The 14,692-nt window shown below is 43.9% G+C and overlaps 1 protein-coding gene across 1 annotated transcript in view; it reads right to left on the bottom strand.

The window, feature by feature from the left end:
- Nucleotides 1–14,692, bottom strand: part of ITGA9 (integrin subunit alpha 9) — a 233,050-nt gene that overhangs the window by 179,224 nt on the left and 39,134 nt on the right. Inside the window, exons 10-14 of the mRNA XM_075418633.1 lie at nt 13,512–13,617; nt 11,970–12,064; nt 8,775–8,865; nt 8,200–8,245; nt 5,041–5,195 (exon numbers count right to left, since the gene is read on the bottom strand). Of these exons, the coding sequence (XP_075274748.1) occupies nt 5,041–5,195; nt 8,200–8,245; nt 8,775–8,865; nt 11,970–12,064; nt 13,512–13,617 (493 nt within the window). The remainder of the gene's footprint in view (nt 1–5,040; nt 5,196–8,199; nt 8,246–8,774; nt 8,866–11,969; nt 12,065–13,511; nt 13,618–14,692) is intronic.

The raw sequence follows: 14,692 nt of genomic DNA, 5'->3' as shown, positions 1-14,692 counted from the left end.
TCAAGACCTCACATGCACGCACACATGCCGAGATCTGCAGCAGCATCCCAAGCATAAAGACAAGAAGACCCGTTAGCAAACCCAGGCCCTGCGTGGGCAGAGGCAAGAAGCCCTGCAGGGAGATGCAGCCCTCTTTGAAAGAGGAGCACCAAAAGCAGGCAGGGCTGCAGAGCTTGCAGGGGAGGCTCGGAGGCTCTCTGAAGGAATCGCAACGTATTACTGACACTGAACAATTCCTCGCCGCAGGCACGGAGATGCATCCCACCATGAGCCCTGCACCAGGCCTCTGAGCAAAGTGATTCCAGCTACTGTCTCTCCAAAACGGCAGTGGATGTTTTCAATCAAGCAGCACAGTTCCTGTCCTCCCCTCCGCCTCCCCTTTATTTTGACAACTTGTTTCTATGTTATATCCAATGATGTCACATCAGTGGAAAAACTGAAATACCATGAGTAAGGTTTCCCCCCCCCCCACACAGCTTCATTGCTTCCAAAACGCAACCAGGGTGGGGAGATAACTGGCCAAACTTAGCACTGCTAGTGGTGTAAGCTCCTCCTGCTCACTCCAGTAGGAGATCGGGAGGCAAATTTTTGCTAGCAAATTAACTCTTGCAGGTAATGCCTTCAAATATTTGTCCAGCAGCTTTAAAGCACATTTAGCTAGCAACGTTTCCGGGGATCTGCCTACCCAACTTCACACAATCAAAATAAAATTCTGGCATGGATTTGATGAGGTCAGATGAAGTGCTTGATTTTTCTGATGACTATTCCTTTTCCATACTAAAGTTAAATGCCTAAAAGCTTCGACAACAGCTCCCTCCGAGAAATTTCTGGTCATCCCTGCAAGACGACCGCCAGCCAGCAGACCAGGCAAGTTACCCAGCCAGTAACAGACAAAGCAAGTAAATGTCAGAAGTCATTTCGTAACAGATTTTCATCCTAAGTGGCACATACGTACTCATGATGCAAGAGTTGTGCCCTCATAGGGCTGAAGGCAGATGTGAAGCAGAGAAGAGCGAGAAGGAATTAAAATCGGGCAGCGGTATCCCGTGAGCTAAAATGAGAGTAGCAGCTGGCTGTGCTAATGGAGAGGTTACACACCCTGAGTCACCCAGTGCATCCCTTTGTCGCCCACTCAGACAGCACACAAAAAGCAGGCCCGAAAATGCTCAGCAGAAATCAGCACATCTGGAAGTGCTTGTTAAACTACTAGCTATAGTACTGCTTCGCAGGCTGGGGGGAGGCACCACATGGAGAAACCGAAGAACTTACTAAATAATAACAAAAAGCCATTGCAAGAGGAATGTGTTTCTTTGCCTTCTCTACCAGTAATTACGAGAAGAAAACGATTCATGAACTTTGCTTGCAGAGAAAATTCTTAAGAGTAATGGAAGTATAAAAAAAAATTGCCCTAGCAAATGACAACATGCATAGGACATGCCCCCCATCCTCTCCCAAACAGCTTTCCTTTTCCCCTTACTTTGAACTTTGTTTCAAATTCCTTCTCATAATGTTGTCCTTAGCTTCCAAGTAGGGAGCCATCCTCACTGCTCCAGGCATACACTGAACAACACATCCCTACAGCCTCCCTGCTCCTAAAGCATTCAGGGGGTAGAGCTGTCTTAGCCTGCATCCAAGCAGACTAGAAAAATGTGACACAGCCAGAAATAATACTCCTGCACCAAATGACAGCAGGATACAGATAAGAAGAGGGGTGTCCACTGTCATCAGGTTTTGGATCAGCCATGTTTCTTCAGCCCTAGAAATATATCCAAACAGAGTGAAAATGTCAAGCAAGCCGTTATCCCACACTAAATTTCACACCTGTCTTTCAGGCAACAGTATTTGGGATGTGAAGACTACCCTAGACATGGATCAACACGCAAGCAATGCACACCTGAAGGGAACAGTTCAAGAGAAACTCTGAAGCAGTTTCTAACGCATCTGCCTAAGTCTAACCAAATGCCCCAAACCCTTCATTTCATAGCCACTTAAAATTCACCTGATTCTTACACTGGCACTGTTCTTACTACTATTGTTGCTGTTGTTGTTGAGGAAATTATCCAGACTGAGGGCACAAGTTTACTTCCATTCTCCTGCAGAGAATGCAGATGCAGAGCCTGATGCAGAGAGATGCCAGCAGCCTCTGTTTTCTTGTCCTGATCACTCAGAAGTGCGTGGTCTGAACAGGCTGAAGTCTGCTCATTTAGGCTAGGAAAGGCCTCTCTCTCACCCATGCCTTTCCTGCAGATACAGAGACGCCAGGAGAGAGAAAGCAACGGCCCCTCAACCGAGGGAGGAACAGCCTGAATGAGATTCCAAAGTAAAAGACTGAAAACTTAAAATTACGTATTTTTCACACAACCAAGATGTACCAGAGTCTGTCTCTGTTGGTGGGCGTACAACTAACACTCAGCTCTCCAGCAAGCGCAGAGGCAGAGCAAAGGGTCAGACAATGCCTGGCACACAGCGCAGAGCACATGCTTCACACTTGGGCATGGCTCTTTGTTCAGACGAAACCATTTCAGCAATAAACTCATACTTCTGAAGACTGTAGTCTGCAAACAGTATCCACTAAATGGATGGGAATTATATTGTCATTGGCAGTATTAAACATTATCAATAAATACAGATCCTCAAATAGCTGTTACATGACCAGTAGTATTGCAACTACCAATAGAAGGAAGGTCAAAACAAAAGGACAGTGGGGAAGGTTTGTATGCAAGTGTGAGGCAGTGCTAGATAAAGACAGCCTTCCTTTACGTGCCAGTTAACAAAATAACCACACGTTCAAACAAGCATTGAAGACACACATTTGCCACAGAAGAATGCTGCCTGCATGTTCAACTTGACTTTCTAAACATTGTGCAGTAGGTGACCAACTTCAGCTGCCCAAAAGCAAGAGCAACGCCCAGCTTTTCACCAGCAAGCAGCAGCCTTGAGCATCCGTGCTGACAAGCCTTAGGGGAGCGGCGCTCCCGATCAGCACGGTGTTCTCCTTGTCTGACTTAGCAGACTGCCCCCAGACATCCGAAGCGCAGATGATCCCAACACTTTTATCCACAAAACATCAACATAGCATTTCAACACCTCCATATGCCTTTTAGAGTCTGAACTGGATAATGATGTACTTACAGGGATATTCTATTTTTTTCCCCACATTTAACTATGCAGGAGAGGAATCGTTGTAGTATTTCCATGAATTGTTCCACCCTTTGTGAACTGGTACTCTTTGACTGCAACATAATTTAAATGACCTGACTGTTAGGCTACAAACTGAAAGCTTATTTGTGATATTTTATCCAAATCACATCCCCAAGGGGTTTTGTACAGTCAGATAGTTCTGGCTGCAATATTTTCAAGACAAATCACTCTGGTAGAAACATTGTATAAAAGGACAATGGTTGGAAGTTTTATAATCATCTACTTAATAGTAAAAAAATTCCTTCTAATGAGATGGATGTTACTCGCCAAAGAAGATGCACATGTGATTTCACCACAATAAATCACTGGGACTACAGTTTGTATGACAATAAAGAGGAATTCAACGGCCTCTCACAAGACATGATGAAGCAGAAAGATAGGTCTCTTGCAAACAAGGGGAAAAAATACTTAAGACTGGAAAAAAGGCAGCTCACTTCTTAGCCAGAGGTCCAGAGAGATGAAATTAAAGCAAAGGAAGCATTTTAAACAGTACACCCAGGAACATATGCAAACCTAGATATTCAGAAAATCTAGTCAGTGATTTTCAGAAAGGAATTAACATCCCTGGAGCATTCAGAGATAAGCATTTTCTTCATTGACAGAGTAGCAGGCAGTACAAAAAATACTTTATCAAAGCATGCATTTGTCTGCTGAGAGTCATCATTTACAGGGAAGGAAAATGTGCAAAAATAGAAACTGAAGTCTCAGTTGCACCAATATGTTCGCATCCAGAGGAATCTTAAATTTAGTAACCACTTTTTTGAGATGTTCAGGTGACAAAGTGATGAGCTGCAGAGAGCAACTTAAACAGTTTGTAGCTCTCACTCCATGTGAATGGCAGAAGCATCAAGAAGCTTTTTTCTTCTCCGACTCATTTAAAATCCAAATATTGCAGCAGGCTCTGAATACCGGGTTGCACAGATGCAACTCTCACCCTTCTCAGTTAGCAGCTCAGAAAGGCTAGGGCACAGAGCAGGAGGAGGCAGAGACGCAGCACACTGGGAGGCTGAGGTACCTTCCCTAGCAGCACACTGCAAGCCCTCTGCCATGCCTAAAGCATGGCAAAGGCAAAACATCACAGCTGAATTAAACAAACCTAGACCTTAGAATATTTAGAAATGCTGTATCTATCCCATACCACTTCATACAATATCTAAGACTTCTAAACATTGGGATGTAAAAGACATAAGTAATATTTTAATGCAGCCAAGACATAAAAGCTTGCACAGTTCCAGACCTTACACAATTCCATTCACCCGAGAAGCCCCATGTGTTTTACCAGGACTAACTAACTTGGAAGGTATTCTTGCCATCAGTAAAATACTGGGCTATTCATAATCATTTTACAGACAGGTAAAGTGATGCACAGAAAAGGATTTGCTCATGTCTGGTAGGAATTCAGATTTATAGGGCTCTGTTCCAAGAGCTCCTTGTAGACTTTCAAAAACTATTAATCCAGAGCAACCCACACCTGCTTTCTGATAAAACTGATAGAGGATATGGATACAGAAATGTGTTATCAACAGTTAAACAGGGAATATGAACTTACAAAGCATCAATTGCTTACGTGTTCGCTGTCATGCAGTAAGCCTAAGGACACATTTCCCTCTTCTCACTGAGGAAGAAACTGCCCCAGTATTACGGTCAGCCTCATGGGAAGGTAAAAACATGCCCATGAAAGTTCCCAGCAAACCTCCAACTTTCCAGAATTGTATAGCCCAGCTCACTTGGAAACAACTTATTTCACATGGAAGTTCTCTTACTGAATCCAAACAGAGCCCTCGACTCCAGGTCAAACTGCTAGTGTGCCCCTGCCCAGGGCTGGCGCAGGTACCTTACCTATTTCTCCAGGAACACGCTTGCCACTGAAGCGAAAGCATGCTGTGACATTGAGGCAGTTCACTGGCTGCAAGCCGTCATTGCACTGAGGAGCTGTGATATTGATGGACGCGGGCAGGAAAATGGAGACGTCCATGGTAATGACAGGCCTGGACCTGGAGGCCAACAGAGAAGTAGAATTGAGTGATCGTTCAGAGAGAAGTTCTCAGACAAAGGAAAATAAAGTAAGCTTGTTAAACTGCACAATTTCAAGCAGACATAAAAAATAAGAGAGTGCATTTGATCTGTAAGACAAATTAGCACTTGACCTAGCTGGCAAGGACTACTAGTGCCTGAATGAAAACCATAGCGTCAACTTGCAGTTCAGTGCTCAGATGCAGACCGCAGGCAGGCAGCTGGGGAAACTGATAATATATAAGAAGAATAATAAACTCCAGCAAAAGTTGCTTAAAGCTTTACTGATGACTGAAGAGGGTAACAAAATTAGCACAATGGCAACCAAGGACAACAAGCTCATGCAAGTGAGACTGCTTGCTAAGCAGCCTGGATGGTGAGGAACAGGTAGGCAGAGACCTTAGGTTTCCAAAGAATGGTTTAGAGTCAAATTTGAGACCTGAAAGTCAAGGAGGGAACAGAGGGGAAGGAGATGGATTCATACATAATATTTCTGACAGTATAAGAGGGACAACAGACACCACGTTCATGTTTTCTGGAGGAGGGAACGTGTGGCTAATTCCATTCCAGTGAGTGGTAAGGATTGACTACTCTTTCATGCTGCTGAACTCTGCTTTAGGAGTTACCCAGTGCACTGTGAATGAAAGCTTTCTACCCTTGCAACTCTGACACCAGGTTATTGCTATGACTGTTCCTGGCTGAAGAAAATCTCGGCCAGAATCGCAGAGCCAGCTGAGTGCCATCAGGGCCTAGGTGGGTCTCCTCTCTCACACAACACAGAAGTCCCACCAGCTTGGTTGGGAAAAGCAGCCCAGAAACCCAGGCTCTCCTGAGCCGTCCCCAGCACAGGACCTCTGCCCAAAAATTCACTGAGTGTTATTCTTTGTGGTTTCAATTCTGTGCATGTTCAACATGAACATGTTCTTCCAAAACCAACTCTAGTAGTAAAAAAAATGTGCAGCAACCAGCAGATTCACTTCTAAGGTAGTCCCAGCAGCCGTGCAAGGACAGACCACATGAGCAAACCACTTCAGGACTCTCACTCCACAAGCCACTTAATTTAGAGGGAAGGGAGAGAGGGGAGAAGAGAGCAGGGATTGTGGTTACACCTAATACATATCGACTGGAACAAGCTTCACATCAATCTCCGAGACAACTGCTCAGACTCTTTTACCACAGCCCGAAATAACAGTGCAAGTTTGCCTTTTGAGATGGAGGATGAAGATCAATGCTAACCCTAGAAATGTATACAGTAATGAGGGCAAAAAGGAGGAAAAAGAGTGAGCTTCCTAGGATCATTTCACACCTTGGAAAAAAACTCTTTTCAAATGCTTGAGGAAAGATAAAAGAGTAAATGCTATAACTGATCTAGAAAAATATTTCTCCTAGAAAAAAGTATTTCTCCAGCCATGATGCACTGTGTGATTTTTCCTTAACATTAGCTCACTTGGTTATTCACTGGGAAAAAAATCCCATGCATCTGTCAAACGTCCATTCACACATGCGAGCAATAGAACGACGACGATCCGCCCCAAGTCACCGCAGCTTCCACCAAAGCCTTTAATATCACTTGGCAAAACATTTCTTGTTTTTGGCCAAAGGACTTCACAAAGGCTCTGGAGGGGTGAGGAGTGGGGGAAAGAAAAAGCTGATTTCTTTATCCTAATCTGAATCTAAACAGCAAGAGGGAGATGCTATAAATTTGCAGTAGCAGCAATTAATCAGGCTGCCCACAAAGTCAGTCGGCAATGCACTAATTTCCTCTGAAACGCACAAGCATGACTGAACGCGTGGACAGAGGTCACCACGGTGTTGCGATGGATGTTGTTTTAAACATCACAGCAAGCCTTTCCGATTGCCTGGCCCCGCCAGCAAGTAACAACGACGCGGCAGAAAAATGCAACTTTTTTTCTAACGGTTTCAGAGATGTGGGGCTGCAAAATCCCATCTGGGGCATGGCAAAACCTTTTCACAGAAGCAGCAATTGGCTTCCTCTGTATGCATGATGAAGGAACAGGAAGTTCTTTACAAGACTTGACCACCTGCCACGTTGATCATCAAGAGCATTTTTTCCTCCCTCTCCTTTTTCTTTTTGTTTTGTTTAACTGATTCGAATGGAAACAGAGCCCAGTTTTTCCTGCCTTGAACAGGAAGCAGGCTGGCATGTCTGTTCTGCAGCTCCAGCGTTTGTCTTGCCTGTCTCACCACATCCCTGTATCTTTCAGTAAGATGCAGGGGTCCCTAGTGACTTCCACTTCTAATGACATCTAGGTATTGACTGGATTTTTCCTTTAAATATTAACAAATGTAACAGAGCTACTGGCCAGATTCAAACTTCCCACTCTCTTCCCCAGGTCTGTGCATCTCAAGCCCATTCCTACTCTCCACCTGCATAATCTGGTGGACCAAGCTGTCACACCTCTCTCCATCAGATGAAACAAGCAACTGGATTTAATTCATACACTCGAAACAGCAGCCCAGATCCTGTGTGCACTGCAAACATCTCCGTCTTTCATTTCCCTGCAGACTCTTATTTCATTCTGCGTCCCATTATAACTTGCAAAATGACATCCTGGCATCACACACAGCTGGCTTTTTGCTCAACTGCATTCCCTTCAATCATAATTTATTTACTTTATGCAAATGTAAGAACAATAAAAAAGCCTTCTCACAAATTCAGAGCAACCTTTCTAGAAGGCACTAAGACACAACACATCTCCTTCTGGCTCCAAACCTTTGTTTCGTTCATGGCCCTGGGAGTCCTACGTATTGTCATCCCTCACTACACTGTTTAAATTAGACTGTGCATTCTTTGACAATATCCATGTCTAAGGTTCTGCTTAAAAAGTAATCCAGATTGCTTCTTCTGACCACAATAAACTAGGGAGAAAATTGGAGTGGTGGAGGACTTAGACCACATAAGATATAAACAGAAAACAGACACAAAAAGAAGACAACAGTGGATGAAACAGATAGTGATCTCACCTCAGAAGTACCACACTGTCTGACAAGAAGGCTCCAACGGTCATATCTGAAATTTTTGTAACATTGAGACAGTTACAAAGGAGGCACACAATTCAGTTCCCTCAAGTCCACTGGCAAATTACGGAGCATATATATAAAAAAAGCATTTTTCTGATTTAAATCAGCCAGGTGGTCATAAGTATTATAAATGGAGAATTATGTCTGTGACATTAATTCACTTCTAATTCATTGTTTAGTTTTTATTATTACTATTATGTTATTGTCGACTTTTTTTTTTTTTTAAGATTATCGTCATGACTGGGCAACTTCCAGCCAACTTATAACCTTGGCCAGATAATGAAATCCTCTTCTTTAACACCTCAGTCCCTCATCATGACTGCCCAAAGACCCGAAACAAGCAATTGGCTCAGATTCTTATCTGGAGCTTCAAACAGTGGGAAAAGGAAGAAAATGCTCAGCTTCAAGGGCCTCCCACAATCGCTGGAACCAGCAACCTGGAAACGACCAGCTCCACTGTTTTCTCAGCCTGCTGCTGCATTTGCCCAGTGCTCTCACTGCCAGAGTAGCGGACGTACCTGGATAACCATTGCCATCCATATCGACTCCCCCTGATATAGACTGGCCGAACATTCGCAGCATCGGGTTTATTGTTTGCCCAGAGAGCTTCTGCAGCGGAAAACACACGAGTAAAATCAGTCAGTAATACAAAGAATCCTCTAAAAAAAAAAAAAAAGGAAAAACCAAAAAAAAACCTTCAAGCCTGATTTTCATGGTCACCGGGGCTCTTTTCCGTGGGTGGGGAGTGCCGCACATCTGCAAGCTCGCCCTTCACCCGCGCAGCCCCGAGCAGGAAGGCTGCCGACTGCAGGAAGCCCTCCTGCTCTGGGCTAGGAGGAGGGCAGTGGTGACTTGGATTAAAACAGACACCTGCGCAACAACCCTCGTGCAGACCCAAGCCAAATACAGAACACATCAAACAGATTTCTGGGGGGGGAGGAATTTAACTGCACCCTAGAGATTTTCTCTTTTTTTTTTTTTTTTCTTCATTACCTTGATTTCTGTAAACAAAAGTTTTGAGCAGCATCTTAACAAAATTAATAATAATTGAAATGGAAAATCCTGGACATCCAGCATACTCAAAGTCAAAATGATTAATTTTCATCCCACTTGGAACTTCTGGTTTCCATCAGCTATTATGCAGTATTTTGTGTCAGTTTGGAAGCTGCATCTCATTTCTGTCTCCCCAACGCAAAGACAATTAACTTTTAACATAGCTTCTTTCTTTTAATTACTAACACAAAAACTGTCTTTAAAAGGTCTGAATTGTAAATGCCTTTGACTGAAGAAAACTAATATATCAAAATCTGATTTTCAAAGGCATCAATCAGATGTCTCCCAGCTCTCACTCATTATTCTGGACCACCAGTGCAAGACCTGAACTCAAACCAACCTCTGACTGCAGAAGTTACAGACAGAGGAAACGTATCTCACAAAGCAATTTCGAGGCTGGTGGTGGTGCTCCACAGCTTGTGACATGTGATCAGCTCTTCCTGGCCCTCCCATAAAAGGACATAACATTGGACAAAAGGTCAGACAGGAAATTCATGGAAAAAAAGACAAGTTGAGGGGAAGATATCCTACAGTCCTGACAACCAGTTTAAAGGGAAACCAGCGCTCCACCATGCACAGATCTCCTTTTCCTACTTGTGGGCAGGTAAGATTAAGACAACTGGGAGTAACTTCCTCCCCACATTACACTTGCATCATGTTGTTGGAGGATCCCAGTTAGGGTGGTAAATCCCGCCTGCAAACATCCCAGTGGACATCTGCAGGCTATTACAGCCTAGTAGGCAGAGGTATAACGATGGTCTGCTTTTAAGTGCCATGAATGAAAACAGCAGGTCACCAAGCCAATTAAGCTGCTCCTGCTCATAGCCACCACTAAAGCTGCTGAAGGGACATAAGGGAACAACACTGGTCAGCAATTTAAATCAATAAAAGGCAGTGAGGAAAGCTAACAAAATGAAAAGGGTGAAAACATATACCTTGCAGGACCCCCCTCCACCTCTCTCAGCTTATTTAAAAAAGGAAATCCAAGGCATTAAGATGGCTCAGGGGTATAGTAATAAGATACAAAAAGTCTTTCACCTCTGGGTTCAAATCCAGGGCAGGTAGGTAAAGAGCTGAAGCTGTTACACAGCTTTTTTGGTTGCACGTAGGAGATGAACCAGTGGTGTGCCTGGTGCCCTGCAGCAGACACTGGGAAATGGCACAGAGACACTACCTGTAAGTTGTGCCCCCTCGGTGGCCTCAGGACGTGGGACAACGATAGGAATGGCATCAAGAGTCAACAACCATGGTACCCTGCCACCCTCTTGAGCTGGGCTTTGTCCCACTGACCGAGCAGAAAGGCACGCGCCATGTCTGCTGGCCTTGCTCCAATGGGGAGGGAGAGATCACCAGCAGGATGTTTCACTCCCAACCCTGCTGATCTGACCTCTTTCAAAAATGCAACATTTTCCCATGAATGACCAAAAAAAATCCCACCCAAAATCAATTGATCCTTTTCAGTGAGAGCTGGAAAGCTCCAGGCTTTTCAACAGCCAGAGAACCTCCCAAATCAGCGGCTCACAGCAAGAAATGGGCAGAATCCTCCACATGCCACACATTAGTGCATTTTAGAAGTATCCATAAAGAGTCATTTAACTTCCTTTCTTCTAAAAAGCAGCACATGGCACATACATGATAAAAGGAAGAAGGACTAAACTTCTATGGTCTGTTAGAAGAGTCTCCAATATAACCACTAAACTCCTTAATTCTGCATAAACTGATTTACTGTGAGGGATCCCACCCAGCAACAAAACAAAAAGATCAGAATTTCAAACACACAGAGGGAGGGAAGATTCAGACGCTATAAACAAAGAAATGTGCTAGACAGAGACTAGGGGACACATGTTTGGCCGCACAAGCATAGATTTATCTTCTCTACTGCCTGGCTACAGTAGCTAAATTGCACTGTGTCATCTCTGCACAAGATGCTATAGCATATCCTAGCTGAGATTTTCCTGCAAAATAATGGTCAGGGAAATGGCAGCCAACAACAGCCTTGTGATATATTGTCACATCACAAGGAGAGGGCTAACAAGACAGGTAAAGAGGCTTCTGTGGGCCACAAAAGAAAACTTAGTACCTCTTCCTTCTCACTAAGCCTGCTTCTGCAGGAAGAAAGTGCAGCCTCCCAAAGCCCCACTGGTCTCCCCATAATTTGTATGCTCAACCTCTCCAGGGTTTTCGTTTCTCCTCTGCAGCAGAACAATCTCTAAAAACTGACATTCAAACCCCAAGACTTCATTTGCTTCAAGAAGGAATCATAGAATCATAGGTTGGAAAAGACCTCTAAGATCATCGAGTCCAACCATCCATCCAACACGACCATGCCTACTAAACCATATCCTGAAGTGCCACATCTACTTGGTTTTTAAACACCTCCAGGGATGGTGACTCTACCACCTCCTCGGGCAGCCTGTTCCAAGGAAGCTACAGCTGTTAACTGTAACACAAGATGGAAAAATCTCTCCTGACTAACATATTTCTACCCTACGGCACAGATATGGACAAACTTTGAGAGAAGCTATCTTCAAACCACAACTGAGGAAAGGATGTAGAGCTATGATGAGGCTACCTATAAAGAGACCCCTAAATATGGTTTATTTCTGCAGGCCCTGGGAAAGTGACTTCAGATAGGTATCGTAAATGACAGCGGCACATACCATAGAGTACTGAGGCACAACACCATTGGTGTCCCCATGGTAAATGTACACTGCTCCTATGTAGTTATCCTCCTTAGGCGCTCCAATGGCAACATCTGAAAAACAGTACAGATTATAAACATTTCACACTCTATTCCATTAATCCAACTTTTTCCCAATTTTAGAAGTCAGCTATCCATAAGAAAATAGCTCCCCGTGATGAAGATGATCAGCAGCTCACGTGAACCTGGCTAGAAGGAACTTGTTTGAGTTAATGAAGACCTCGTGTTAAGATAAAAGTTCAAAAAATATACAAATCTATACGAATTTGTACACACATGTGGCTATGTTGTGCCTAATTAGAAGCACATGGTTGTATGAAAATGTGTGTTTATTAACCAGCAACCATGCTCAAAAAGTTAATTTAGAATCCCTTCATATCTAAATCTCCAACCCAGAGGAACATCAGCTTTCTGAACCAAGACAGCATCGGTAAAACATTTATTGTAGCACTACAGTTAGGTTTGTTTGAATATTCAAGGCTCCAAAATCAGGCTGGGTATACTAAATGGATAGGAAGGAAATAAAAAAGGCTGTTGAGGGTGCACTTTCAAATTACATTTGATGTACCTTAACTGCAAACTCCTGCAGAAGAATTGATCCCACCTCACATTCTTCTTTCCTAGTTGGATCTAGCAACTACACAGCTGCTAAAATTAAACTTTTCCCAGTGGCTTCATACCCACAGACAGATCCAACTCACTCTGCAGTTTCTCCATCACCACACCTGACCCACGAGCAGCAGCAAGAACGCACAAATGCATGTCCAAGTGCAGAGGAAGAGCATGCCCACCATTTGTAAGAGCAACCTGCAATGAGGTTGGGTTAGGCTTAATGGGATACTGCACCCTGAGTGGCCCGTACGAAATAAATGCAGGCACACACTGAGTAAGTCAGCTTTTGTTTGGAAGTCCTTAACTTGCGCTGCCAGAAATCAGGGCAGAAAAGGCACCAGCATCAATACTTTGCTCTCACCTACTGCTATCACAGCATGGGGCCTCACCCTGAGCAGCCTGAGAAAGGAGCAGGGGTAGAAAAAAGCAAAGGAGAGAAATTATTAATAGAGTAACTGCTATCAGGAGTGAGAAGCTACTTCTTAATTACACTTGATGATAATAAACGTGATTATGTCAACAAATCGGAAAGGCTTGAAGACATAAGGAAATGGGAAAGAAGAAAGAAATGAGACATTGGCCTCTGCTTGGTTCAGGGTGTGGGTGTCTAAAGCCTTTTATAAACCGTACAGGGAAGAAGAAAACGCAACAGCAAGGAAAGCAAAGCTAATGAGACTGGGGTGCAAGCTGCATGGACATAGACTAAAATCACATTAAGGGCAATCAGCTACAAAAGGCTTTAGCAGACAAATCCTACACAACCATATTTATCCTCAGCGTAAGGAAGAGCAATGGATGCCACGTGGCACCAGTCATGCAAGGAGACCGGCAGTACCGCCAGCCCTGCTGGCATTTCCAGGGAAATGGCTCAGGAGGAAATTACACTGACCTGGGAATCCATCGTCATCGATGTCGCCAAGGGCGGCCATGCTCTCCCCAAAGCGTGCATTGTAGGCGCCATCACCTTCCAGGACAAGCTGCTCTTCCAGCACTCCCTAACAAGCAGGAAATAAAACAGGATCATGCAAATGGTGTGAGCCCTGGACGAGGTGAGCGCTCCCAGCGGGAGTTGCCCATGTGCTGTGGGAAGCACCTGGGGCAGGGCTGCAGCCTGACTCTTGCCCTCACTGCACACGGATTGCCTGGGCACCAAAAATCTAATTTACTTGGGTTTTTTAACCATCTTCTGTCTTTTAGTTTTAAGGGGGAGAAAAAAAGGAGCTCCTGAGTGATCTAACTAAAATGCTAAATTAACTAAATGATAACTCAGTGATGTAACAAAATGCAGTCAGGGGGCTTGGTGAGCTCATGAAGGTTTCCAAATGCCTAAAATGTAACAGCCCAGAGCTTGCTCTACTGCAGATTACATCCGAGGGGTGAAACCCTCAGTTTGGGCTTATTCAGCTAAACCCAGCAAGTTAAGGAGAATTTTCCCCTAAGCAAAGAACATTTGGGCAATTGGATTTGAAAACTTTTTAAGTGTTGGACAGAAAGATTAAAGCAAAGTCCCCAAAAAGCCTTCTGAAATGAAGAATAAGGAAAGGGACTTAATGCAATAAAGACAGAGGAAAGTTCAGAATAAAGCAGCTTTGTACTCCTATGCCATGAGAAGCCTTATATGGATCTGGTATTTCTTGCCCACCCACTTTCTGGTCAGATACATAAGCTTTAGTTTCTTGCAGTCTTCCCTCAAGGGGAAAGGAATATTTCCACAAGAAAACAAAATTTAGTTATGCAATCTAACCCTGCACCCATCTCCAGGGTTGTTTTACTTTGTTTTTGCTTCCTTTGTGAATGAGAGTAAACTGCCCTCTGGAACATGAAATAAAATCTTTTTCTCGGCTGCAGGGCGTTGCTGACTTTAAGAAAATCCCACACAATGAAACTGAAACACAACAGAGAGCAGACAGGCAGGCCTGCATGTGCAACTCAGTTCTTTGCAGTCCTCACAGTAAAGGGCAAAATAGACACGTATTAAATCTAGTATCACTATGCACGCTTGGATTATAATGCAGTTTTCTCTGATCCGCTGCAACAACCTCTTAAGCATTGGTGCTTGCAGAACCAGAG

Source organism: Opisthocomus hoazin, chromosome 4, assembly GCF_030867145.1.
Source record: "Opisthocomus hoazin isolate bOpiHoa1 chromosome 4, bOpiHoa1.hap1, whole genome shotgun sequence".
In the NCBI taxonomy this organism is placed as follows: domain Eukaryota; kingdom Metazoa; phylum Chordata; class Aves; order Opisthocomiformes; family Opisthocomidae; genus Opisthocomus; species Opisthocomus hoazin.
The sequence above is the reverse complement of the archived record's forward strand: the minus strand, read 5'-3'. Positions and strand labels throughout refer to the sequence as shown.